This window comes from Lithobates pipiens, unplaced genomic scaffold, assembly GCF_037356315.1.
Source record: "Lithobates pipiens isolate NorthernLeopardFrog02 unplaced genomic scaffold, aLitPip1_a1.2 Scaffold_19, whole genome shotgun sequence".
In the NCBI taxonomy this organism is placed as follows: domain Eukaryota; kingdom Metazoa; phylum Chordata; class Amphibia; order Anura; family Ranidae; genus Lithobates; species Lithobates pipiens.
Genome location: NW_027507764.1, coordinates 372,064,566 through 372,091,378, shown reverse-complemented (window position 1 = coordinate 372,091,378; position 26,813 = coordinate 372,064,566). Strand labels below are relative to the sequence as shown.

At 40.0% G+C, this 26,813-nt stretch overlaps 1 protein-coding gene across 3 annotated transcripts in view; it reads left to right on the top strand.

The window, feature by feature from the left end:
* The window catches only part of LOC143996967 (cytidine monophosphate-N-acetylneuraminic acid hydroxylase-like), a 399,676-nt gene extending 373,489 nt beyond the window's left edge, over positions 1-26,187 (top strand). For all 3 annotated transcript variants that reach the window (XM_077492297.1, XM_077492296.1, XM_077492298.1), the window contains exons 12-14: positions 801-917; positions 19,653-19,768; positions 20,610-26,187. In XM_077492297.1, the coding sequence (XP_077348423.1) occupies positions 801-917; positions 19,653-19,768; positions 20,610-20,721 (345 nt within the window). In that variant the 3' untranslated portion in view covers positions 20,722-26,187. The remainder of the gene's footprint in view (positions 1-800; positions 918-19,652; positions 19,769-20,609) is intronic.
* Positions 26,188-26,813: the final 626 nt, after the last annotated feature.

Below are 26,813 nucleotides of genomic sequence, written 5' to 3'. Positions count from 1 at the left end.
TGTGTGAGGCTGAACCATCAAAATTATTCCAATTAGATGTACTGGCCTAGTTTATCATCCAAAAATGTGTTCTTAGACCTTTAGGCCTCTTTCACATGACCGATCCATTCAGGTCCGCCTGTCAGTTTTTTAGGCGGACCTGGACGGATGCTCCATAGAGGTCTATGGAGCGTCGGATGTCAGCGGTGACCTGTCCGCTGACATCTGACACGCTCTGATCCGAAAAAGTGTGACCGAGGAAAAACCTACTTTTCCATCCGTCATCCGCCACTCTGCGGTCCGTCCTCATCTGATCTCCCATAGGGGAGAGCAGCGCTCTGACAGGTCCATCCCTGTCATCTTCCTGCTCAGCGGGGATCGACGGAGCGATCCCCGCTGAGCAAGCGGATGTCCACGGGGCAGATCAGCACGGATGCGCCCTGTGTGAAAGAGCCCTTACTATGAATACATCATCTCTTTTCTCCTGACCTGTTACAAACGTGCTAGAAAGACACATAGGGGGTTATTTACGAAAAGCAAATAGACTTTGCACTGCAAGTGCACTTTGAAGTGCAGTCGCTCTAAATCTAAGGGGTAGATCTGAAATGAGGGGAAGCTCTGCTGATTTTATCATCCAATCATGTGCAAGCTAAAATGCTGTTTTTTATTTTCCTTGCATGCCCCCCTTGGATCTACAGCGACTTTACTTCCAAGTACACTTGCAGTGCAAAATGGATTTTCCTTTAGTAAATAACCCCCACTATGTCATGGTGCTAAACAAGTTGTCCATGTGTTATAATGTCATATTATTTTCCTTGTAGATGATTGAAACTGATGAAGACTTTGTTGACTTGCCTCGGGGCTACAACTACTTGGTAGATTTCTCAGACCTTTCTTTTCCTACTAAAAGACCAACCCGTGACCATCCTTATGAAGAAGTAAGCCTTTAGTTCTATTTCTTCAATCATATCTTAAATGAAACCTACTGTACATATTTTGACCTCCGGAAGATTTACTCCCCTTCCTGACCAGGCCATTTTTTGCGATACGGCACTGTGTTACTTTGACAGTTACGCAGTCGTTCGATACTGTACCCAAATAAAATGTATGCCTCTTTTCCCCACAAATAGAGCTTTCTTTTGGTGGTATTTAATCACTCTGCGTTCTTTATTTTTTGTGCTATAAACAAAGAACGACCGACAATTTAATAAAAATATATATATATTTTTTTTACTTTTTGCTATAAAACATAGCCAATAAAACAATGTAAAAAATCGAACTTCATCAATTCAGGCCAATATCTATTCTGCTACATATTTTTGGTAAAAAAAATCCCAATAAGCGTATATTGATTGGTTTGCGCAAAAGTTATAGCGCCTGTAAACTACACAGAGATAAAACGAATCCTCCTACATAAGTTGTAGCTGTGTATCTGCAGCCATTTCTCTGCATATCACTATGAAACGTCAAAGAGGAAAATTTTACTACTTAGATCGAGGAGCAGGGGGCAGGAATCTGAAAGACAGCTCTGAGCCCTAATAGTAGAAAAGGAGAACCACCCCCCCCCCCCCCCCCCTTCACGCAGTATGGAAAACAAGCACATCTATGAATATAAGTCACAGGCTGTGCGCCGCAGTTCCCTTCCCCTTTACCGTTTTAACTCTTGGTGTCCGGAAAAGCTGCCAGAAGTGACTCATGCTGACAAGAGAAGAACAAGGCAGCAGAGAGAAATGACGATCAGTGCTCTGGAGAAAGACAAGTACACAGTATAAAAAGATGTACTGTTTTTATACTTTATGTCTGGGGTTTACAACCACTTTAAGGCTCATACACCCAGAGCTTAACTACTTAAATACTGGGCACTTTTACCCCCTTCCTGCCCATGACCAATTTTCAGCTTTCAGAGCTGTCACAATTGTATGGTCATGCAACACTGTACCCATAAGAAATTTGTATAATTTTTCACACAACTAGAGCTTTATTTTGGTGGTATTTAACCACTTAAGGACCGCCGTATTGCCATTATACGTCATCAGAATGGCACAGGCAGGCACAAGCACGTAGATGTACGTGCCTGCTTTCCAGCGGGTGGGGGGTCCGATCGGACCCCCTCCCGCTAGATACGGCGGTCCCTTTCGGTGCCGGAGCGATCCGCGATCCGCGACACAAATGACACAAAATGTGGATTGATTTAATAGGACTCCCTTAGGGGGGAGAGGTGGGGTGGGGAAGTAGAGTGAATAGAGAGGGGGGGTGAAGGTTTACTCGGTTTTGGAGGGGGAAGGGGAGGGGAGGGGGAGATTGTGTTTTGTTTTTTGTTTTTTTGTGTCCCCCGCACATCTTCCCCTCCTGCCCTCCCTTTCCTGTTGATAGCGGGGGGGGGGGGGGGGGGGGGTTGAGGGGAGAGTAATTTACTTAAGGAAAAGAAGAGAGGGGTAGCAGTAGAAATGATGAGGGGGAGGAGGGAGAGAAGATGGGAAAGAGAAAGAGAAAGGGAAAAGAAATAAAGGGGAAGAATAGAGATAATATGTGAAAAGTAAAGGATTAAGTAAAGATAATGATAAAGATCATGTCTATGTTAACAAGAAAAAGATGAATGTGGTAGAAAAATAATTATTGTTAGTGTGGAGAACGCTGGTTGTGGGCGCGGTTCACTTGCTCCTCTTTTGCTCACTAACACCCCCATATTAAACGCCTCTCCTCCAGGTGGAGGAAAAGTCGGAGGCGTTGGGTTTTTTTTTTTTTTTTTTTTTTTTTTTTTTTTTTTTTTATTCTTGGGGGACAGCTCCGGATATAGTATCTGTCTCTCATTTATCTGAAAGAAGGGGTAGTTTTGGGGCGTGGATTGGGTTTTATTTTTATATATTTATTTATTTTTCGTCTCCTCTCTTTTCCCCCCCCCCCCCCCCCCGAACTGGCAATAAAAATGACTAAAATAAGTTTCACATCATACAATGTTAAGGGAATAAACACCCCAGAGAAACGTACACGATTAATAATGGAGTTGAAAAGATTTAAATCTCAAATAGTTTTCTTACAGGAAACTCATTTTAAAAAGGATAGGATCCCTTGGAGTAAAGGTCACTATTTCCCCTGGGTATATCATAGCACCTCACAGAACTCGAAATCCTGTGGGGTATCTATTTTAATAGCAAGACAGACACCATGGAAGGAACAAGGGGTATACATGGATGAGGAAGGTCGCCTCCTGATAGTAAAAGGTACATTGGGCTGCCAAAAAGTGACACTGGTAAATATATATCTGCCAAATGAAAACCAAGTAACCTCTCTAGAAATCTATTTACAGATTATTCAACAACATAAAGAGGGAATATTAGTGTTAGGAGGCGACCTAAATATGGCTTTGGATCCAATAAAAGACACATCAAAAGGCTCGTCTCATCTATCTTATGTCAAATTAAGGAAAGTAAAGAGAATGATGCAAGAACTGCAGCTGATCGACAGCTGGAGGGCTGTTCACACACAGAGCAGAGATTATACTTTTTTCTCGGCAAAATATAAATCTTACTCTAGAATTGACTATATTTTAATCTCCCAGAATGTGATTACATCCCTAGTGGAAGCCTCAATTGGCCTATTTACACTATCAGACCACGCCCCGACGAGTTGTGTGATTGAATTAGGGGAAGCTGAACCAAGGGAATGGCAATGGAAGTTAAATGAAACATTACTAAAGGATAATGAATATAAGGTAAAATTAGAACAAGAACTGGATGTTTTTTTTGCAACAAATAAAGTAGGAGAAACAACACCTTTTTGTATATGGGAAGCACATAAATGTGTCATGAGAGGAATATTTATATCCATGGGAGCACATAGAAAACGCAGAATGAATGAAACGATTGATAACTTGCTTAAAGAGATTAGGGAACTAGAAACAGTACATAAAAAATCACAAGCACAATTAGTAGAACAGAAATTAGAGGGTCTGCGTGAAAAATTAAATCTCCAATTAATAGATAAAGCGAAAGCAAAGCTAACTCGAGGGAAACGGAGATTCTATGAATTTGGGAATAAACCAGGGAGACTGTTGGCAAACGCCCTCAGAGAAAGCACAACTAGGAATTCAATTACACAAATTAAGACACAGAGAGATGAAATGGTTAATACATCGGAGAAAATTGCTCAGGTATTCAAAGAATACTATGAGAAGCTATATCAGTTGGAAAAGAAGCCTACGTTGGCAGAGGAGTTAAAAAAAGGAGAGATCGCTAGAGAATATATTGAAAGGACAGAAATGCCAAAAATAACAGAGGAAATGGCCAGAGAAATAGATGTACCAATCACTCTAGAGGAAGTTGCAAAAGCATTAAAAATATTGAAATTAGGTAAATCACCAGGTCCAGATGGATTTACTTTGTCATATTATAGAATGTTCGCGGAGAAATTGGCTCCGAGATTCGTGGAAGCCTATAATTCAATACGGGAAGGGAAGCAAATTCCAACAGAAACGTTACTGGCGCATATAACAGTAATACCGAAAGAAGGAAAGGATCCCTCTCAGTGTCCCAGCTACCGACCTATTTCGTTGTTGAATGTGGACCTTAAATTGTTCACAAAAATATTAGCCATGAGATTGATAAATTTGATACCGGAACTAATACACCCAGATCAAGTGGGATTCGTCCCAGGGAGAGAAGGAAGAGAAAATACGCAACGAGTGGTGAACACAATTTACCTGGTACAAAAATTGCATAAGTCAATGGTGATAGTATCTGCGGATGCAGAAAAAGCGTTTGATCGGGTGGATTGGATATTCTTAAAAGCAGTACTACAACATATAGGCCTGGGGGAGGGGATGCTGAGATGGATCCTAAACTTATATTCAAAACCAAGTGCTAGGGTGAAAGTGAATGACAGATTATCAGAGCCATTCTCCATTTTAAATGGAACACGCCAGGGATGTCCCCTCTCACCCCTGATATTCATTTTGACAATAGAACCTTTTTTAAGGAAAATACGTGCCAATGTGGATATCAGGGGGGTAAAAATAAAAAATGAGGATCAGAAGTTGGCAGCTTATGCAGATGATTTGATCTTTTTTGTAACGTCCCCAATTACATCTCTCCCATCTTTACTAATGGAGCTACGAGAATATGGGAAAATATCTAACTTTAGAATAAACTATGGAAAATCGGAGGCAATGGGAGTAGAGATGGATTCGCCTCAGTTGCAAGCAGTGTCCACGCAATTTGATTTTAGATGGACGAATTCATATATAAGTTACTTAGGAACAAAAATGTCAAAAAATCTAAATGAACTGTTCGAACTTAACTATATCCCACTGGTAAGACAGATCAAAAGAGATCTTCAAAAATGGGACAAAGAGATTTTTACATGGTTCGGGAGAACCAATATTATTAAGATGAATGTGATGCCCAGACTGTTATACATAATTCAAACTATACCAATTAAGATCCCTTCAAGTTTGTTTAAGGATCTTAGATCAAGATTTATGAAGTTCATCTGGGCTGGGAAGCCAGCAAGAGTACGTCGAGATATTTTAGTACTCCCCAAAGGAAAAGGAGGGATAGGACTTCCAGATCCAATAAAATACCAGGAGGCCTCACACTTAACTAGAGTAGTGGAATGGTGTAGGCTTAAAAACGAAAAACCGTGGATACAGACAGAACAAGCAGCGACAGATATCCCATTGGAAGGATTAGTGTGGATTCCAGATACAGAAATACCAATGGGATTGAGAAAACATCCAATACTAGGGGAGACATTACGAATAACTAAAAGAGTATTCAGGAAAACATCTATTTCAAGAATTCCCAGTCCGCTCCTTCCTATCCTTGGTACCCCAGCATTTCTACCGGGAATGACAGATCCAAAGTTTAAAACAATACAAGATAGAGGTATGAGTAGAATTTGTCATTTCTCGGTAGGCAACCGGTTAATGACTAAAAAAGATATTGAAAAAGGAATGACAATAGGACTAGACCCTTTCAGAATGAGGCAATTAGAAGCCTTTATTAGATCTAAATCAAAGGTATACGTAGAAATAAGGGCATTGACTGAGTTTGAAGAGATCTGTTTGAAAGGAGAGGAACTGAGACATCTGATGTCTTATTTTTATAGTATGTTAATAGAACAGGAGACTTCACAAGATTTGCCCTTTTTACAGGCTTGGGAAAGAGATTTAGGGACTACGTTTTCCCCAGAACAAAAGGATAAGATGCTGTGGTTTAATCAAAAGGCCTCGATGGCAAGCAGATATCAAGAAGGGGGATACAAGATCCTTACTAGGTGGTATAGAACACCAAAAGTGTTACATCAAATTTACCCCCAGATATCAGAGACATGTTGGAGATGTCATGGAGCAGAAGGAACATTATTACATATATTTTGGGAATGTCCAAAAATGAGAGTGTTCTGGGAGATGGTAGCCGATACTATTGTAAGGATTACAGGAATTGACCTGGGAGATAAACCGGCAACTTTTCTGCTGCTGGACATCCCAATGGCAATAGAAAGATTCAAAAATTCTTTGCTGAGACATTTATTGATAGCAGCAAGGGCATGCATCCCGGTTCTGTGGAAAAAAAGCAGCCCTCCAGCTAGAGCACAGTGGTTTCAGAGAATTGCAGAAATCCAACAAATGGAAAATTTAACAATGACAATGAGAGATCAAGACGAGAAATATCAGAAGATCTGGGCTCCATATCTAAATTATAGAGAAAGTATGATGTGAAACATTTCGAAATATGATAGAGCAGGCGGGTGGTGGTGGGGGGGGGGGGGGGGAGTGAGGGGGGGGATTATAGTGAAAATTCAAACTTTTTTTTTTTTTTTTTTTCTCTTGTTTGTATATTTATTTATTTATTTTTCTGGGAGGGAAAGGTGAGGGAGGGGGGAGGATGACATGGAATTGAGGTACGGATTGAAATATTATAAGACTGTTATAGCTGTTAAAGAAGTTGTAGATGTAAAACGAAACGTAATGTGAAATCTATGGAAAGAAAAGATGAAAAAATAAAGAATTTATAAAAAAAAGAATGGCACAGGCAGGCACAAGCACGTAGATGTACGTGCCTGCTTTCCAGCGGGTGGGGGGTCCGATCGGACCCCCTCCCGCTAGATACGGCGGTCCCTTTCGGTGCCGGAGCGATCCGCGATGAGGGGATGGCCGTTGGTTTCTGGCCATCCCCTCTCGATCGCTCCTGGCCAGTGACGAACTTTCTCCCCTGTGAAAATGTAAACACAGGAGGAGGAAGTGATGTCACACTCCTCGTGGCGGTCTTTTTGAACCGGACAGCGAGGAGTGAAGACTTCCAAGTAAGTGCACCAACAGTTCACTGACACATAGGTACACATAGGCACACATTTCACCCCAGTCACCCCCCGATCACCCCCCCGATCGGCCCCCCGCCCCCCCCCAGTCACAGTGTCACTAATGCAGTGTTCATTTATTTATTGATCACTATATTTAGTGTCAGTTGTGACTGTAAAAAGTGTCAGGGCAGCTAGTGTTAGGCCCCTTTAGGTCCAGGGTAGCCCCCTACCCCCCCCCAATAAAAGTTTAACCCCTTGATTGCCCTCCCAGTTAACCCTTTCACCCCCTTTTACCAGTGTCACTAAGCGATCGTTTTTCTGATCGCTGCAATAGTGTCACTGGTCCCGCTAGGAAGCTAGTTTTTTTTTTAGGTTCAACGCCAGGTTTTTATAGCGTTAGGTACCCCGATATATAACCTAATAAAGGTTTTAACCCTTTAATTGCCCCTAGAGTTAACCCTTTCACCAGCAATCGCTGCATAAGTGTCACTGGTGACGCTGGTTAGCCAGTTAGTTATTTCGTTATTTAGGTTCCCCGTCAGGTTTTTATAAAGCTTCAGGTACCCCCATATAAATATCCAATAAAGGTTTTAACCCCTGATTGCCCTTAGTTAACCCTTTCACCAGTGATCACCGTATAAGTGTTACGGGTGACGCTGGTTAGGTAGTTCGCTTTTTATAGCATCAGGGCACCCGCCATTTATTACCTAATAAAGGTTTAACCCCCTGATCACCCGGCGGGTGATATAAATTTGGTTTTAGGGTCAGAAAGGGTCTGCGTCGCCCCAGGCAGTGCTAGGTTAGTGCCAGTACCGCTAACAAAGCATACACCTCCCTTAGTGGTATAGTATCCGAACAGATCAATATCTGATCTGATCAGATCTATACTAGCGTGCCCAGCAATTTAGGGTTCTAAAAAAACGCATTGTTAGCAGGATCAATCCAGATACCTGCTAGCACCTGCGTTTTGCCCCTCTGCCCAGCCCAGCCCAGCCCAGCCCACCCAAGTGCAGTATCGCTCGATCACTGTCACTTACAAAACACAACACACATAACTGCAGCGTTCGCAGAGTCAGGCCTGATCCCTGCGATCGCTAACAGTTTTTTTTGTAGCGTTTTATACAGGCGCTGACAGGCTAGGTGCTTTTTTACCTGTGAGTCTCACTACTGTACCCCTAAATTTAGAGCCCAAAATGGCAAAGCGAAGGTACACTAGTGAAGAGGCCTACACGTTTCTGAGCATGACAGATAGTGAAGAGGAAGACACTGATCTGTCAGATTCAGGCTCAGAATACGAACCTGTAGAGGACAGCGCCTCCATGTCAGATAGCTCTGACGACGAAGAAGAGGTCCCTGCTAACGTCAGGCGTACCCGACCCCGATTTTCTGATGTTGTTGAGGTGCAGGAACCGCAAGTCCCTCGTATGGAGTATAGAGCCAGTACTAGCGCCGCTCATCCTTTAGGTGAACTGGCAAGCACCAGCGGCCTAGTACACCCTGGACGTACATCCAGCACTGCAGTATCACGTGGTGACGTGGCGAGTCCCATAAGTGCAGTTCAAGCTGGCGAGGTGGCAAGCACAAGTAGTGTCCCGCTGCCACCAAGAAGACGAAGACAGGCCCGTCGTTCCCATAGTGCCCTTCCTGCAGAATTCGCCAATCCTGATTGGGTGCCCACCACTTCTGCAGCACCAGTACTTCCCCCATTCACTGCCCAACCCGGTATTCAGGTGGATACAGATGATTTTACGCCACTCGATTTTTATTCTCTGTATTTCACGGAAGATCTCTATAGATCTATTGTGGACCAAACCAATTTATATGCTGGTCAACACATCGCCGCTAATCCCCAGTTGCCGTCTCTTGCCAGAGATTGGAAACCAGTTACGGTTTCCGAATTTAAGATGTTTCTGGGCCTTTCCCTCAACATGGGCACACATAAATTCATGCGGATGCGGGCTTATTGGTCCACGCATCCGGCTGACCACATGCCCGTGTTCTCTAACTCCATGTCCAGGAAACGATACGAGCAGATCTTGCGGTTCTTGCACTTCAGTGACAATGAACTTTGTCGTCCACGTGGAGACCCTGAATACGATCGGCTCTACAAAATTCGGCCCCTCATAAACCACTTCAACCAACGTTTTGCAGACTTGTTTACTCCCCAAAAAGTTGTCTGCGTTGATGAGTCCCTGGTTAAGTTTACTGGTCGCTTGTCATTCAAACAGTACATTCCCAACAAGCGTACCAGATACGGGGTCAAGCTCTATAAGTGCTGTGACAGGGCCACAGGCTATGCATGGAGCTTTATGGTTTATGAGGGTAAAGATAGTTACGTAGAGCCGGAGAACTGCCCTGATTACATAGGAAGCGCTGGCAAGATAGTGTGGAAATTGGTGTCACCCTTATTCGGAAAGGGGTACCACTTGTACGTGGACAACTATTACACCAGCGTGCAACTGTTTAGTCATTTATTTGATCATCAGATTGGAGTATGTGGCACCGTGCTTTCCCGAGCGGCTTGTAGATTCCCGTCTTAGGCTGGGGGAGAGAGCCTGCTATCGGTGTAATAATTTGCTCGCTATGAAGTGGAGGGATAATAAGAATGTTTTCGTTCTTACCTCCCTTCATGCAGACACGACGGTCCAAATTTCTACGGCGACTGGTATTGTGGAGAAACCCCTCTGTGTCCACGAATATAACAAAAATATGGGAGGGGTGGACCTCAATGACCAGATGTTGGCGCCGTATCTAGCTTCCCGTAAGGCCAGACGCTGGTACAAAAAGTGTCTGCTTACTTATTTCAATTGGCTTTGCTTGATTTCAATTGGCTTGAAGATGTCGTGTCTGTACCAAGCACGGATTTAGGCGTGACACCCGTTCTTATTGTCCATGCTGTCCTGGCAATCCTGGTCTTTGTCAGGGTGAGTGTTTTGAACGCTACCACACACTAGTGAAGTATTAGCGTAGGGTACAGCATTTCACAGGCTAGGAACACTAACACAGAGTCTCCCAAGATGCCATCGCATTTTGAGAGACCCGAACCGTTACAGTTTACAGTTAAAAAAAAAGTGTATAAAAAAATAAATAAAAAGTAAAATAAAAAAAACAAAAAAAATATAAAATATAAAAACCAAAAATAGTTGTTGTTTTATTGTTCTCTCTCTCTCTCTCTCTCTCTCTCTCTTCTCTCTAATTTTTTATACTTTACTGTTTACTGTGTTATTGTTAACCATTTTTCATGTTTTCAGGTACGCCATTCAGCTGCAGCGTGGATTTATTTATCTTGACAGCAACAGCGTTTGCTCCCACGATACATAAAGCTGCGACTCCAGTGCTGTAGGAGGTGATTTCACCACCACAGTTAAAAAAGAGCATATATGCCGAAGCATGGGGGCATAAGGGGTGGAGGAGCGATTTTGCTCCTAATGCCGCGTACATACGGTCAAAATTCCGACGGAGGGCTTGCCCGTGGAAAAGTTTGAACGTATGTACGTGGCATAACTTTTTTGCGGGAGGATGCCCCCATGCTTCGGCATATATATATTTTAGGCACAGGTTGTGTTAAAAAATGTTTTATTTTTTACTGTTTTTTTTGGCAATTGCTTTGCAGGTATGGTATGGTAAGGTTTTACTGTTATACTGGGATGTTAATTTGTTTTAACGTTAACCATAATTTGCTTAGCAGGTACGCCATTCAGCTGCAGCGCGGATTTATTTATCTTGACAGCAACAGCGTTTGCTCTCACGATACATAAAGCCGTGACTCCAGTGCTGTAGGCGGTGATTTCACCACCACAGTTAAAAAAGAGCATATATGCCGAAGCATGGGGGCATAAGGGGTGGAGGAGCGATTTTGCTCCTAATGCCGCGTACATACGGTCAAAATTCCGACGGAGGGCTTGCCCGTGGAAAAGTTTGAACGTATGTACGCGGCATAACTTTTTTGCGGGAGGATGCCCCCATGCTTCGGCATATATATATTTTAGGCACAGGTTGTGTTAAAAAATGTTTTATTTTTTACTGTTTTTTTGGCATTTGCTTTGCAGGTATGGTATGGTAAGGTTTTACTGTGATGTTACTTTGTTTTAACGTTAACCATAATTTGCTTAGCAGGTACGCCATTCAGCTGCAGCGCGGATTTATTTATCTTGACAGCAACAGCTTTTGCTCCCACGATACATAAAGCCGTGACTCCAGTGCTGTAGGAGGTGATTTCACCACCACAGTTAAAAAAAGAGCATATATGCCGAAGCATGGGGGCATAAGGGGTGGAGGAGCGATTTTGCTCCTAATGCCGCGTACATACGGTCAAAATTCCGACGGAGGGCTTGCCCATGGAAAAGTTTGAACGTATGTACGCGGCATAACTTTTTTGCGGGAGGATGCCCCCATGCTTCGGCATATATAAATGGTGCATGTATGTCCATCATTAGAAGTGGGTGGATGAAGGGAGGTATCTAATGGTGGGCATACCCACCAATCAATCTCTTTTTTTTCGTTCAGACAACATGACTCTCAGTAACTAGATTAGGGTGTCTACTTTCCAAAATGGGGTAATTTGGGGGTGTTTTGTGCTATTTTGGCATTTTATGGCCTTCGAAACTGTAATAGGTAGTGAGGAGTGAAATAAAAAAATTGCGCCCTTAGAAATCCAGATGGTGGCGATTGGTTTTTGGGGCCCCGTACGCAGCTAGGCTCCCAAAAAGTCCCACACATGTGGTATCCCCGTACTCAGGAGAAGCAGCAAAATGTATTTTGGGGTGCAATTCCACATATAACCATGGCATGTGTGAGAAATATATAGATTAGTGACAACTTTTTGTAAAAAAAATAAATATTTTTATTTTTTGTCATTATTCAATCCCTTGGAACAAAAAAAAAAAATATTCAATGGTCTCAACATGCCCCTCAGCAAATAGCTTGGGGTGTCTACTTTCCAAAATGGGGTCATTTGGGGGGGTTTTGTGCCATCTTGGCATTTTATGGCCTTCAAAACTGTGATAGGTAGTGAGGAGTGAAATAAAAAAATTAATGCCCTTAGAAATCCTGAAGGCGGTGCTTGGATTTCGGGGTCCCGTGCGCGGCTAGGCTCCCAAAAAGTCCCACACATGTGGTATCCCTGTACTCAGGAGAAGCAGCAGAATGTATTTTGGGGTGTCATTTCACATATGCCCATAGCACGTGTGAGCAATATATCATTTAGTGACAACTTTGTGCAAAAAAAAAAAAAGTTTGTAATATTCAGGCAACTTGTGGCAAAATATAAAATATTCCATGGACTCAACATGCCTTTCAGTAAATAGCTTGGGGTGTCTACTTTCCAAAATGGGGTCATTTTGGGGGGTTTTGTGCTATTTTGGCATTTTATGGCCTTCGAAACTGTGATAGGTAGTGAGGGTTGAAATCAAAAATTTGCACCCTTAGAAATCCTGAAGGTGGTGATTGGTTTTCGGGGTGCCGTGCGCGACTAGACTCCCAAAAAGTCCCACACATGTGGTATCCCCGTACTCGGGAGAAGTAGCGGAATATATTTTGGGGTTCAATTCCACATATATATATGGCATGTGTGAGCAATATATCATTTAGTGACAACTTTTTGTAATTTTTTTTTATTTTTTTTGTCATTATTCAATCCCTTAGGACAAAAAAATAAATATTCAATGGGCTCAACATACCCATCAGCAGTTTCCTTGGGGTGTCTACTTTCCAAAATGGGGTCATTTGGGGGGGGTTTTTACTGCCCTGCCATTTTAGCACCTCAAGAAATGAGATAGGCAGTCATAAATTAAAAGCTGTGTAAATTCCAGAAAATGTACTCTAGTTTGTAGACGCTATAACTTTTGCGCAAACCAAAAAATATACGCTTATTGACATTTTTTTTACTAAAGACATGTGGCTGAATAAATTTTGCCCTCAATGTATGACTAAAATTTAGTTTATTCGATTTTTCTTATAACAAAAAGAAGAAAATATCATTTTTTTTCAAAATTTTCGCTCTTTTTCCATTTATATCACAAAAAATAAAAATCGCAGAGGCAATCAAATACTATCAAAAGAAAGCTCTATTTGTGGGAAGAAAAGGACGCAAATTTCGTTTGGGTGCAATATTGCATGACTGCGCAATTACCAGTTAAAGCAGCGCAGTGCAAAATTGTAAAAAGACCTCTGGTCCTTAAGGTGTTTATTGGTCCGAGGCTGAAGTGGTTAATGGGTTTTTTATTTATTTTTTGCTAAATAAACAAAAAACAGCAGAAAATATTGAAAAAAAATTAAAAAAAACATGTTTTTCTTTGTTTCTTTTATAAAATTTTGCAAATAATCTTTCTTCATAAATTTAGGTGTATTCCACTACATTTCTTTGGTGAAAATAACCCAAATCAGTGTATATTATTTAGTCTGTAGGAAAGTTATAGAGTCCACAAACTATGGTATATATACAATATCTGAAAATGGATCAATCCTGATGTACTGATGGCCTGTTTCATTTCTCGAGGCCTAAAAAGGCCAGGACAGTACAAATATCCCCCAAATGACCCTTTTTTGGAAAGTAGACAGTCCAAGGTATTTAGTAAGAGGCATGGTGAGTTTTTTTAAGTTTAAATTTTATATAGTTAGCACTGTTGAATAAAGACATCAGTCCACCCTGAGTATCATCGGTCCCTTCCCTCAAGGAGCCCACAATCCAAGATCCCCAACTCATATTCATATCCTAGGGCCAATCTTTTTTTTTTTTTAGACAAAAGCCAATTAACCTACCAGCATGTCTTTGGAGTGTGAAAGGAAGCCCACGCAGGCACAGGGAGAACATGCAAACTCCAGGCAGGTAGTGTCATGGTTGGGATTTGAACCAGTGACCCTTTTTGCTGCTAGGCGAGAGTGCTACCCACTACACCACTGTGACACCCGCACATTTTCTGTCACAATTATTTGGAAAATTAAAAATAATAATACATTTTTTACAGTGCAGTACAGCATTATAATTGGTGTGGCAGTGATCAGGGATACTAACTTGGTGACAATATGTAAAAAAAGAATATATATATATATATATATATATATATATATATATATATATATATTTTTTTTTTTATTTTTTTTTTTCATTTTTATTTACTTATTAATTTTTTTACTTACTTTTTTTATTTATTTATTTTTTACGATTTTTTTCTAACACACTGTAATCAGAGCAATAGAGTGTTACAGTAAAAAGAGAGATGGCAGAGCTAGGGGGATTATTGCGGTGCCTAATGTTAATAACGTATATTAGAACAAAAATACTAAATAAACAATAGAAAAATTATGAAGGAATTGTATACAATGCATGGAATGAAAAGAAGCCATCCATTATTTACAATTGTCATGTGATCTGCTATGATTGGTCACAGAGATCACATGACACTGGCAGCGGGCCAGTGCAGTGATCAGTCATCCACAGAGGTGCATTCTCAGAGGACGTCATATGTTGTTGTCCCAGAACATCAGTATTCCCACTCAGCTGTCATTTTACTATAGGCCTGGCTGGACTGTGTTAAAAAAACTTCACTTTTACAGGTGTTGAACAGCACATTTGAAAGAGGAGCTGAAGAGTAGAAAAAATGAGAATCAGAACATGCCTAAAAGTGTCTAAGCATGCATAAACGATAGACACTGTAAGAAAGTTTCTTTAACCACTTGCCAACCGCGCCATAGCCGAATGACGGCTACAGCGCAGTCGTGTTTTCCTGGGTGGATGTCCGTGGATGTCCTCCCAGAATGTTGCTCTCACGTGCCCCCTGGGGCACGCTCCCGCAAACATCCATGACTGCTGGGTCCAGAAGACCCAGCGCATCACGGATCACGGTAAACGGCCACTGGTAGCGGCCGTTTACCACGTGATCGATCTGTCATGTAAACAAACCTGCATCATGCCATGACGCTGGTTCCTCCCTCCCCTCTCTGTACTGATCGGTACAGTGAGAGGGGAGAGGTGGAAAGATGGCAACAGCGCTGTGGGCTGGATGTGTAGTGCCCACAGTGCTGCTCAGTGCCAATACTGTGAAATACTCTGCCAATACCATGCAGCACTCTGCCAATACTCTGCAAAACTGTGCAATACTCTGCCAATACTCTGCAATAAATTTTAACAGAAACAAAGATTTTATTTTATTTTTTACCGAATTTTCAGTCTTTTTTGATTTATAGAGCAAAAAATAAAAAACCCAGCGGTGATTAAATACCACCAAAAGAAAGCTCCATTTGTGTGAAGAAAAAGGACAAAAATTTCATATAGGTATATAGATACAGTGTTGCATGACTGAGTAACTGTCGTTCAAAGTATGAGAGCACCGAAAGCTGAAAAATTGGTCTGGTTAGGAAGGGGGTTTAAGTGCCCAGTGGTCAAGTGATTAATCTAATATATATATATATATATAATGTTGTTATAAGCTTCATAAGCATTTCCTTGGAGAGCTCACATATGGTAATAATTAGTTCTTACCTCCCCTCATCACAGATGGAGAGGGAAGGATTCACATTTCTTAAGATGTAAAAGTTCATGTTTTAGTTACGAATATAAGTAGGATATTAATAAGAACATTGGATTTTCAATGAATAATATATATATATAAATAAATATATTTTAGTATTTGATCGTATGTTAAAGGAAACTTATATTGTATACGTTAAATGGCTTCACACATTGTTCTTGTCCACTCCTCAGGAATGCCAATGCATAGAAACTGAGCAACTCCCACCATTACGTGAGGGGGTTAAATCCCGCAGTTTTCTGTAGCACTGAAAGACATATGAGAACCTTAAACCAGCCCTTTTAACGATAAAGTGGGGTCAGATTTTAAGAGTAAAAGCTAGAAACAGAAACAAAGTTGAGCAGATTTGCTTCAGACACACCACGAGGAAACATCACACACACACAAAGACACACATCTGATTCAATCTTCATCTTAAGACTATAATTACAATATTGATGTTATTTTTAGATTTTACATTTTGATATTGTTCTTGTAATATTTTGCTATTTTATTATTAAATACATTTTTGAGTTTTTACACGAAAACTGATTTTCTTGGAACTTTCCTCGTCAATATAATTTACAGAACAACAATCCCCGTGGGTGCTCTCTGCATATTGCAAGAATTTTAACAAACTTTTTAGCAGCGTTTTACCTTTTTCTGTTTCCACTATATCCCTATATTCCTGATTTCTGAATGGGAGGGTCTGCACTCATTATAACCATCTGGTGCATTTTCAGTGTTCCAGTAAGGAAAGCTTCAGTAATTAACCCTTAGGATGCATCTGAATAAAAATGAAATTCCTATTGCAGAGGATGCCTAAAATGTTACTTGTGTCTTAGTGCAGACATCTGTGAAAATCAGTGCATCACCCACACAAGCAGAACATTACCTTTCTGAGGATGTTCTGTACATAAACAGTGTACAGTATGCCTCCAGGTTGTCAAATTGTTTGGAATATTGTACTGAATTACAGTGTCTTCATGTTGAAATCATAAGGTAATTTTTAATAACATAAAATTACAAATTGGCTTGTGTGACTATTTTTAAGGCTACTTTTTTTTTTTTTTTTTTTTAAGTGAAATTACTCCAGAATTCTATTCTCAGTCACTGAGTTTAGTAATTTAAGATCTGATCTGACTTTGTTTAAATACACTTTACATTTCAGCAAGTGGACATCTTTTTACACCCACTGAAGTCTTGCATTTCACACTTAGTTTTACCAGTAAACTGAGCTCATATAGTCAAATACAATATTTGGAAGTCTGTGTGACTGTTTTGATGTTGAATTTTAAAAGCATCGGCAAGCCTGCTGATCTCACAGGTTTGCTAATCTGACAGAACACCGCTGCTTTGAAAATTCAACATGAAAACTGTTTTGATGTTGACAGATTTCTAAATACATCAGTTTTTCTGCAGATTTTTTCCTTCAGATTTACCAAAACAATATAATATGAGTTCAAATCTTAGAAGTTTAAATTTGTATGCAATCAGGCAGGCCCTTGCACTACATGGTTTTGTTAAACCTGAAGGAAATACTCAGCAGAAAAACTGATAGTGTGTATGGGGCTTTAGGCCTCATGCACACTGGTTCCTTGTAAACAGAGAAAAATCTGCATTATAAACTCACCTAAGCTGCATTTTTTCAAAACAGTCTAGGAGAGTTTATCAGAGTTTAACAGAGTTTGTAGTTTGGGAGTTTATCTCATTCGCCAGAATTTTAATTTATTCTGGCCATTGAAGTAAATAAATACTGTGCCTAGAGTTTGAGTGTTTATGACCATTTTTCAGCTTTTTTGTTTTTGTTCAGAGGAGGCCTTAACCGGTTCCTGACCAGCGCACGACGATGTACGTCGACAGAATGGCACGGGCAGGCATATTGGCGTACATGTACTTCCAATCTTCAATGCCGCCCTGCCATCAGGAGCGCGCCGCTGGCGGCACGCTCCCGCGCTGGTCGGGACCCCCGTGAGTCCGGTCGCAGGACCCGCGGACTCGATCGCCACGGGCATACCCGCGATCGTCTCACGGGACGGCTGAATGGAGGAAAGGCCGTGTAAACAGCATTTCTCCATTCTGCCTAGCAACTAGTGACGCTGATCTCTGCTCCATGTGATTGGAGCAGAGATCAGTGTTCACTAAATGAAAGCCCAACCCCCCCACAGTTAGTAACACACCCCTAGGAACACTTAACCCCTACACTGCCACCCACTGGTTAACCCCTTCACTGCCAGTGTCATTTACACAGGAATCACTGCATTTATATAGCAGTGATTACATAATAAATGACAATGGTCCCAAAAATGTGTCAAAAATGTCCGATGGGTCCCCCACAATGTCGCAGTCACAATAAAAATCGCTGATCGCCGCCATTACTAGTAAAAAAAAATAATAAAAAATTATTAATAAAAATGCTATAAAACTATCCCTATTTTGTAAACGCTATAACTTTTGCGCAAACCAATCAATAATCGCTTATTGTGATTTTTTTAACAAAAATATGTAGAATACATATCGGCCTAAACTGAGGGAAAAAAATGTTTTTTTATATATTTTTGGGGGATATTTATTATAACAAAAAGTAAAAAATAATGCGTTTTTTTCAAAATTGTCGCTCTATTTTTGTTTATAGCGCAAAAAATTAAAACCGCAGGGGTGATCAAATGCCACCAAAAGAAAGCTCTATTTGTGGGAAAAAAAGGACGTCAATTTTGTTTGGGAGCCACGTCGCACGACCGGGCAATTGTCAGTTAAAGCGACGCAGTTCCGAATCGCAAAAAGTGGTCTGGTCTTTGACCAGCAAAATGGTCCGGTCTGTAAGTGGTTAATTAAAGCGGAGTTCCACCGAAAAGTGGAACTTCCTCTCATTTGATTCTTCCCCCCCTCCAGTGCCACGTATAATGTGCCCATGTATAATACAGGTATCTGCACCCACTTCTGGGAATTGACTCCCGCTGGAGTCACACCCCTTCCCGCAGCCCCTCGCTGTCTCCTGGGAAACACACAAGTCCCATGAGATAGTGGGACCACTTGCGACGCGCAGCGCGACTCGCGCATGTGCACTAGGGAACCGGGAAGTGAAGCCGCAGCGCTTCACTTCCTGATTCCCTCAATGAGAATGGCGGCCACAGCAGCCGAGAGCCGAGCGATTGCTCGGCTTCGGCTGCCGACATCGCTGGACCCTGGAACAGGTAAGTGTCCATTTATTAAAAGTCAGCAGCTGCAGTATTTGTAGCTGCTGGCTTTTAATATTTTTCTTTTTAGGTGGACTCCCTCTTTAAGGCCTCATGCACACTGCTCCTGTTAAACTCGTGAGTTTGAGTATTTTTTTTTTCCTGCCCTTAAACTCCCCTCTATGTTATTCTATGTGTCCATGCACACATGGACGTTTTTAGCAGTTTATCAGCAGGGGAGTTTATAGGCTGTTTTTGGAATGCCTAAAATCGTTTTCAGAAGCAGAAATTCTGACCCACAAAAAAAGCTAAATGCTCAGAAACGCTCATAAACTCTTCAACACTCTTCAAACACTTCAGCGTTTATTTATTTCATTGGGCAGAAGAAATTACAATTCTGGCCAATGAAATAAATAAACTCCCAAACTCTGCTAAACTCTCCTAAACTGTCTTGAAAAAATGCAGCTTGATGAATTTATAATGGTGATTTTCTCCTGTCAGGATAAACTGCATTTACTAGAAATGTGTGTACATGAGGCCTACAGGGAAGCTGTAAAATCCAACACTAATTGATCCAGGATTTCAAATCATCTTATATTCAGTATTTCTGCAGATTCTAGACTACTTTCTGATTTTTCCAAGAACATTTTCAAGGCCATATTTAAAACATTTATGTTTTATGTTATGACAGATAAGAAGTAGAGCTACCGTCATGAGACATGTTGTGAAAAATGGCCTACTCTGGGATGATTTATACATTGGATTTCAAACACGAATTCAGAGGGACCCAGATATCTACCATCACCAGTATGTTTCTAATTTCTCTTTTACAGATATTTGTACATTTACCCATGTACTTTGTATTGCTAAATTTGTAGGACTTGTACACAACAATCATACATAGTTACACAGTAGGTGAGGTTGAAAAAAGACACAAGTCCATCAAGTCCAACCTATGTGTGTGATTATGTGTCAGTATTACATTGTATATCCCTGTATGTTGCAGTCGTTCAGGTGCTTATCCATAGTTACATAGTAGGTGAGGTGGAAAAAAGAAAACACATACAAAACACAAACTTAAAATGACAAAAAATTCATAAGGCCCCTTACAATCTGTGGTGTATAGTTCCTATGTGTTCAATCCTGGTGTTGTAGTGTGTCTGGGAGGCACAGGTACAGCGTTCAACCCCGCTGCCTGCCGCGTGCAGAAGTCTGTGACAGACTGAAATATGCTGCAGCTGAATGGGTCTGAACGCTGTGCTGGAGTTTAGGTCTATGTCTCCAGGGACAAATGTCTGGAATTCCTATGTTTTTTTCAGTGTCACAAATGTATTATTTTGTGGATTCTTTGAAATGTGTCTCCATACCAGGCTATTGGAATTCCTGTTTTTTTTCAGTGTCACAAATGTATTATTTTGTGGATTCTTTGAAATATGTCTCCATACCAGGCTATTGGGACAATAGCTTTAGTAAAATGGAGCTTTCTACCAGTTTGTAGCAATATAGACATAAACACTATATATACATATTGCATGTACTATAGGTGCATTTGTGAGCACCTGCAAGGTTCATGTTTTATATATGTAATAGTTTTTATAATATATAATGAGGTTTCTGCATTAACATCACTGATACCTATCTCTTCTAGATTCTGGAACCATTTTCAGATCAAGCTGCCTCTAACACCACCTGACTGGAATGCATTTTTGGAACAAGAAAAACAAAGTGGAAATAATGCACAGAAATGCAGTGTAATGTAAATCATTACCAGAAAACATGTCACAACCTGCAGTAACTGCTGAAATTCCTTTTAATCTCAAATCTGCCAATGAATGCATATTGTTTTTATGATAATTAGGAGGCCCAAGTATTAAAATTGGATATTCTCCTTTAGAGTTACCAAAAACGATATAGTCAAAGTGCTCGTTTTAGCAATCCATTTCATATACAAGGTTATTCAAAAAGATGGAGCAAATTTAAACTTTTTATTTCAAACAAACTGTGTTAGATAGAAACACATTTTGCACATCACTGGATTGAGGAAGGTTTGAAAATTAAAAGCTCACCTAGAAGTCCCATTCAATGCCACCCAGCTATATGGCGTATTCTTAAAAACTGTCTGCATATGAAGCTGTACAAGTTGCAGTTACTGCGGGCATTACATCCCGGTCACCATAACAGAAGGTTCGAATTTTGCACTGCAATTCTACATTATATGGAAGAGATCAATTTTTCCAAATGACAAATTTTTTTGAAAAATCAACGTTTTATCCCTCTGGTAAGGTTAATCGATAAGATGTAAGAATTTGGGGGAATGAAAATCCTTGCATAGTTGTAGTAAATGAAAGAAACACATTGAAGCTGGATGTATTTTGCGCCATTTCTGTAAGCAAAGTTTATGGACCTTTCTTTTTTTAAACTGTGACAGGCTTTTCATGTCTGGACACGCTGCAAAACTGGTTGTTTCCGCAATTTCAAGAATATTCAGATGACTTGATTTTCATGCAAGATGATGCCCTGTGTCCCTTCCACTTGGAGGTCCAGTGTTATCTGAATGACACCATTCCAGGATGGTGGATTGGAAGAGGTGGACAGCAAGATCTTGTTAATCATCTGTGGCCTCCCAGGTCACCAGACCTTACCTCCTGCGTTTTTTATCTATGGGGTACATAAAAGAAAGGGTATTTGTCCCACCTATGCCTGCTGCTCTTCCAAATCTGAGAAAAATTGAATCGTTGCAGCTATGAATTCAATAACTAGTGACCAGTGGATTTGTGTGTGGCAAGAAATGGTCTACCATTTTGGTATTTGTTGTGCAACAAATGGTACTCATGTTGAGTGCATACAATTTCTAGAATCATAAAACATTGCACCCTCCTCTATCCAGTGATGTGCAGAATTTACTTCTATCCCTTCCACTTTGCTTGACATAAAAAGTTGAAATCATCTTTTTAAAGAATCCTTTATATCTGATCAGGTAGACCCTCAAAAGGTATGGATTATTAACTCTAAGACCCCCGTTAAAAAAAAAGTCTGTAAAGCTCTTGAAAGAAGCTTCATCTGCAATCCCAATGTGAAAGCCCAAGTGCTTTAAGAGCCCTTTCACACTGCCAGCGCCCGAAAAACGCTCGTAAAGCACAGTTTAAACTAGCAGCGTTTTACCAGCGTTTTTCGAGTGCTAGTGGGGCGCTTTTAACCCTTGCTAGTGGCCAAATAAAGGGTTAAAAGCGCCCACAACGCACCGCTGCAAAAATTGCGTTGCAGGCGCTTTTCAGGTGCTTTGCAGGTGTTTTGCAGGTGCTTCCCATTGATTTCAATGGGAAGGGGTGCCTTAGGAGCGGTGTATTCACCACTCCAAAAGCGCTGCAAAGAAGCTGCTTGCAGGACTTTTTTTGATGCCCTGCCAGCGCAGCGCCTCAGTGTGAAAGCACTCAGGCTTTCACATTGGGATTGCAGATGAGGCTTCTTTCAGGCGCTTTACAGGCGCTTTTTTAGCGCTAAAGCGCCTGAAAAACACCTGAATAATGCCCCAGTGTGAAAGAGGTCTAAAGGAGCTTGTAAAATTAGGCTATAACATGTGTGATCAGCTTTAGATGCACCAAAGCACCTTTCCTTCACTATGCATGTCAGATTTGTTTAGATATCAAATGGGGGGGGATTTTGGGACTTTAAATGAGGCACATATGCGGTGTGCTTCCATCCCTGTTATATATGGAAAAAAGAAGGAAAAGTGGGACTTTAGATGAGATAGATGACTTTGTGAAGGCAGATTAAAAATTTTTTTTATTAATAAGGAACATTAAATGAAATATAGCAATAAAAACCACATATATAGTAGATATACTGATTCATATTCGCTCCACCCACACATAACATACAAGTGTGGCGTGGGTAAGAAATTACATCGCTATAGTAATTCTAAACAATGATTATTATATTGCATTGGGTAAATTCATATATATATATATATATATATACTGTATATATGTATCATATAAACAGCACTAGCAGCAAGAGTATAAATATATAAAATAGAACCATAATTGATGAATCCATAAATGTCAAAATTGGTAATCTGCTGCAGACCAGGGTCAATATGTCCATTAAGACACAGGTCAGCATTGCGTATGGCCGACGCGTTTTGTGTAGATTTGTTTAGATATGGCATAACTTTTCAAAAGACACTACACAGGCTAGTCTATAGTATAAATCAAAAAATACATCAGTCACACAGCTGTATGCACATTTAAGGCTCATTGACATCCTAGTTTTGCAGTAATGCACATTGTGTGCATTGGTCCTCTGCAGTGATTTTTTAATGCCATCACAACACTCATGCATTGCAGTGAAGTGCAGTGCAGCAGGCAGTAATGCACAACCAAGCTTTTTGATGTGCTGATATAGAAAAACACTGCAGGTCCATCTTCCTGACCTGTCGGTGCACTGGCAGCCCATTCATAATAAATGCATGCAGGTTAGTGTATGACATAATGCGCATTAATGCGTATGCTTTTCTTTTTCTTTACATGTTTTTTTCTTTATTAACTTTGTTGTGCATACAATACCCTTGTACCATTCATCAGAAAATTGTCAGTTTCAAAAAGATTGAGAGTATTACAAAGTGTATTTTGGGGAAAGGGGTTTAAAGAACAGTTTTAAAGACAGAAGTTTTTCTTAGTTTTCTATAACAGTTCTGACACATTGCACTAGTGACACTAACTTATATTGACAACAGTAGTGTCATTCCTATAATGTATGGGTTAAGCCTTTTTTAACCTTAAGACCTCTTTTACATGGGTGGCTGTAAAAACAGGTGGTAGAGCCAAAATGTCTACCATACAGCTAGTAAGGGCTGTTCAATTGCTGTGGCTGTTGAGTAGACAGGCGACATCGTCTGTCAAATTTGCATAATCAACACATGTGAGAACCAACACGTGTGAACCTAGCTCCAGAATGAAATCAAATTTGCAACTGTATGCCAAAAAATGTATATTATTTATGATACCCTAAGTAACTGTGCAGAATCACTTAGCCGGTACCTTACAATAGAATGGTAATGGATCTCTTCAGAAACTTTTTATCCATTAAGGTAAATTACCTTGATCATTGCAGACAAAATTATCTTTACACGTATGTAACTGAACCAAGTTTTGACATGGAGCTTAAACCCGGTTCACACTGTCACATCACATGTGATTAGCACAGGAATGAGGAAAAGCTGCCCATGCCTGTTTCTTGTGGATGAGGTCCAATTTTAGCCCATTCAGAATGAATGCATTCACAAGAAACAGGTGCGGTCAGCTTATTTATTTTTTTCGCCCTAGAATGGGCAAAATCTGGTTCAGGCAAAAGCACAGTGTTTTGCGAGCTGCTTTTGGGGTGTCATTAACCTTTAATTGACACCTACAGCAGATCGCAGGAACACAGTGTAATTGCTATGCTGTGTGGGAAATGCACAGGAATCGCTGTGTTTCCCACATTGCATCAGTGTGAGTCGGGGCTAAGAGGACTAACTTTTTCCTTCACTGCACGCTACAGTTGCTAAATTAGCACTTTAAAACCAATAACTATATTTTACTGATTTAAGAAGGTTAAATAAGTTTTATTACTACTACAAAACAATAAAGGAATAGGTAATTTTCCTTATCTTATTCATAACATGACAGTCAAGTAACCAACATTTTCCGGATGGAAAGGCCACAAGTAACAAGCCTTCATTAATAAATAATATACAGATTAACTGGTTAATTGTAGAGATAGGCTATTATACTCTCATACATTGTTACTCTGTATCAGGGAAACAGGGTATATAATTTCTTTATATGATGTTAACATTAATTTGTTTGCACAATATATTAAATGAAGATTAAAAAGTCAGCAGTAAGGAATGTCATAGTATAGTTTTGGTGAGCACATAGTTCCTGTTATTGCAATGTTTAACTTAAAGTAATTTAAATGTGATTTATATTTAATTTTTTTAAGTTTACATGCTAGATGTATGATATTTATATGATTAAAATGCATTTTCCAATAGACATATTCCTCCTCTAGTAGATATAGGGAGATATTTACGAAAGGCAAATTCATTTTGCACTACAAGTGCAAACTACAAGTGCAAAGTGCACTTGAAATTGCACTGAAAGTTCCAATTGAAAAGTAAAGTCGCTGGGGATTTGAGGGGGACATGCAAGGAAAATAAAAAACTGAATTTTAGCTTGCACATGATTGAATGATAAAATCAGCAGAGCTTCCCCTCATTTCAGATCTACCCCTCAGACTTCCAAGTGCACTTGCAGTGCAATTTCAAGTATGCTCAGTACAAACACCAGTCCATTGGCATCATAGTTAATACTAGATCAGGGCCCATACAGGTTGTATCATGTTGTATCAGCCTGTGTGGCTCAGGAGAGACAAAGTATACAGACAGCTAGCTAAGAAACAAACAGGATTGATTTTAAAAACTATTTATGATATGAGCCCATTTCCCACACATACACACATTTTGCACTTCCTTATTGGCATCGATATTACTTTTCTTTATTAGGGATAAGATTTCTGGTTCGCTGCTACCTTGACTTCACAGCACATCCAGCAGGTTAGGGATTTGCGGTCCTAGTGAATTTAGGAGAAATTTTGCCAGGCAAATGTCTTTTATCTCATGATGTACCACTGGACCTTCGAATCATGGCCAGCAAGCTTGTAAGGGCATATAATGGGGTTTTACATAGAAAGTTTAAAAGAAGGGGGGCACAGAGAGGTCATAGTCTTGAGACATCATTTTCCATTAGGCTGGTTGTACAGAAGTTAATCGATAGATCATAGATGGATCGAAATTAAGCTAGCCCCTTGCTGCTAAATTGGCCCAATTTTGATTCTTTGTTGGTCTGCTTTAGTCTAACAAATAAGTAAAAAAAAAAAAAAAAAAACAATAGAATTCAGAACATAAGGTATAAGGTTAAACCCTGAACATGGGCTAAAAAGTAACTTGAATCCATTTTCCATCTTGCTCATTTGACTTCATTCAGTCTCCATCTTATCGGCTTACATTTTTTTTCCTTGTAAACAATAGTTACTTGAATAATTTTGAATTATATTTTATAAAAGGTATCATATAAAATCGTATAAAATTATTTTTGATACGTTTTTTTAAATTGTACAAATTTACAACTTTAGAAACTGTACCGGCAAATTAGTGGAATGTACGCAATAAAGCCATAAAATCAGAACTGTGTCCTGTGATTCTTATAGGTGACATCCTGTATGTTCAAATATTTATGCATGAGGAATTATTCCAGCATAAATCCAACATAAACCAGCAAACTCGAAGAAAGAGATGAGGGTTGGATTGTGGTAATGAAGCCAGGTAGGAAAGTAAAGGTAAAAAAAAAAAAAAAAAAGACGGTTAATGTTTGGAGGTTCTAAGTTTCTAGAAAAAAATGCTGATTTTAACATGTGTATAAAAAAATAAAGGCAACAAGTGGTTAACCTTATTTTCCACTTCCTAAATGTACTGTCATTGATGCCGTGATACTCCTGTGTAGTTTCCTTTATAAACGTGTCTTCTATATCTATTGTTGTTTTCAGTAGAGCCCTATTTGTATGGTTTTCCTGAAATATAAAATTGTATGTATACATAGCCTTGCCAACTGTAATATATATCAATATACACTTTCAAATATACTAACATCACTGTGCTCAAATATTAAGACATAAATCCAAAACATTAAAATAAAATGTCCATCCATGCAAGGTGCTGATTGCTTATGTGTAATCACTCTCCATTATACAGTATATTATCCAATTCCGTGCTGTGCATACTGTCCACTGCAAATATTGTGTAATCTTCAACCAT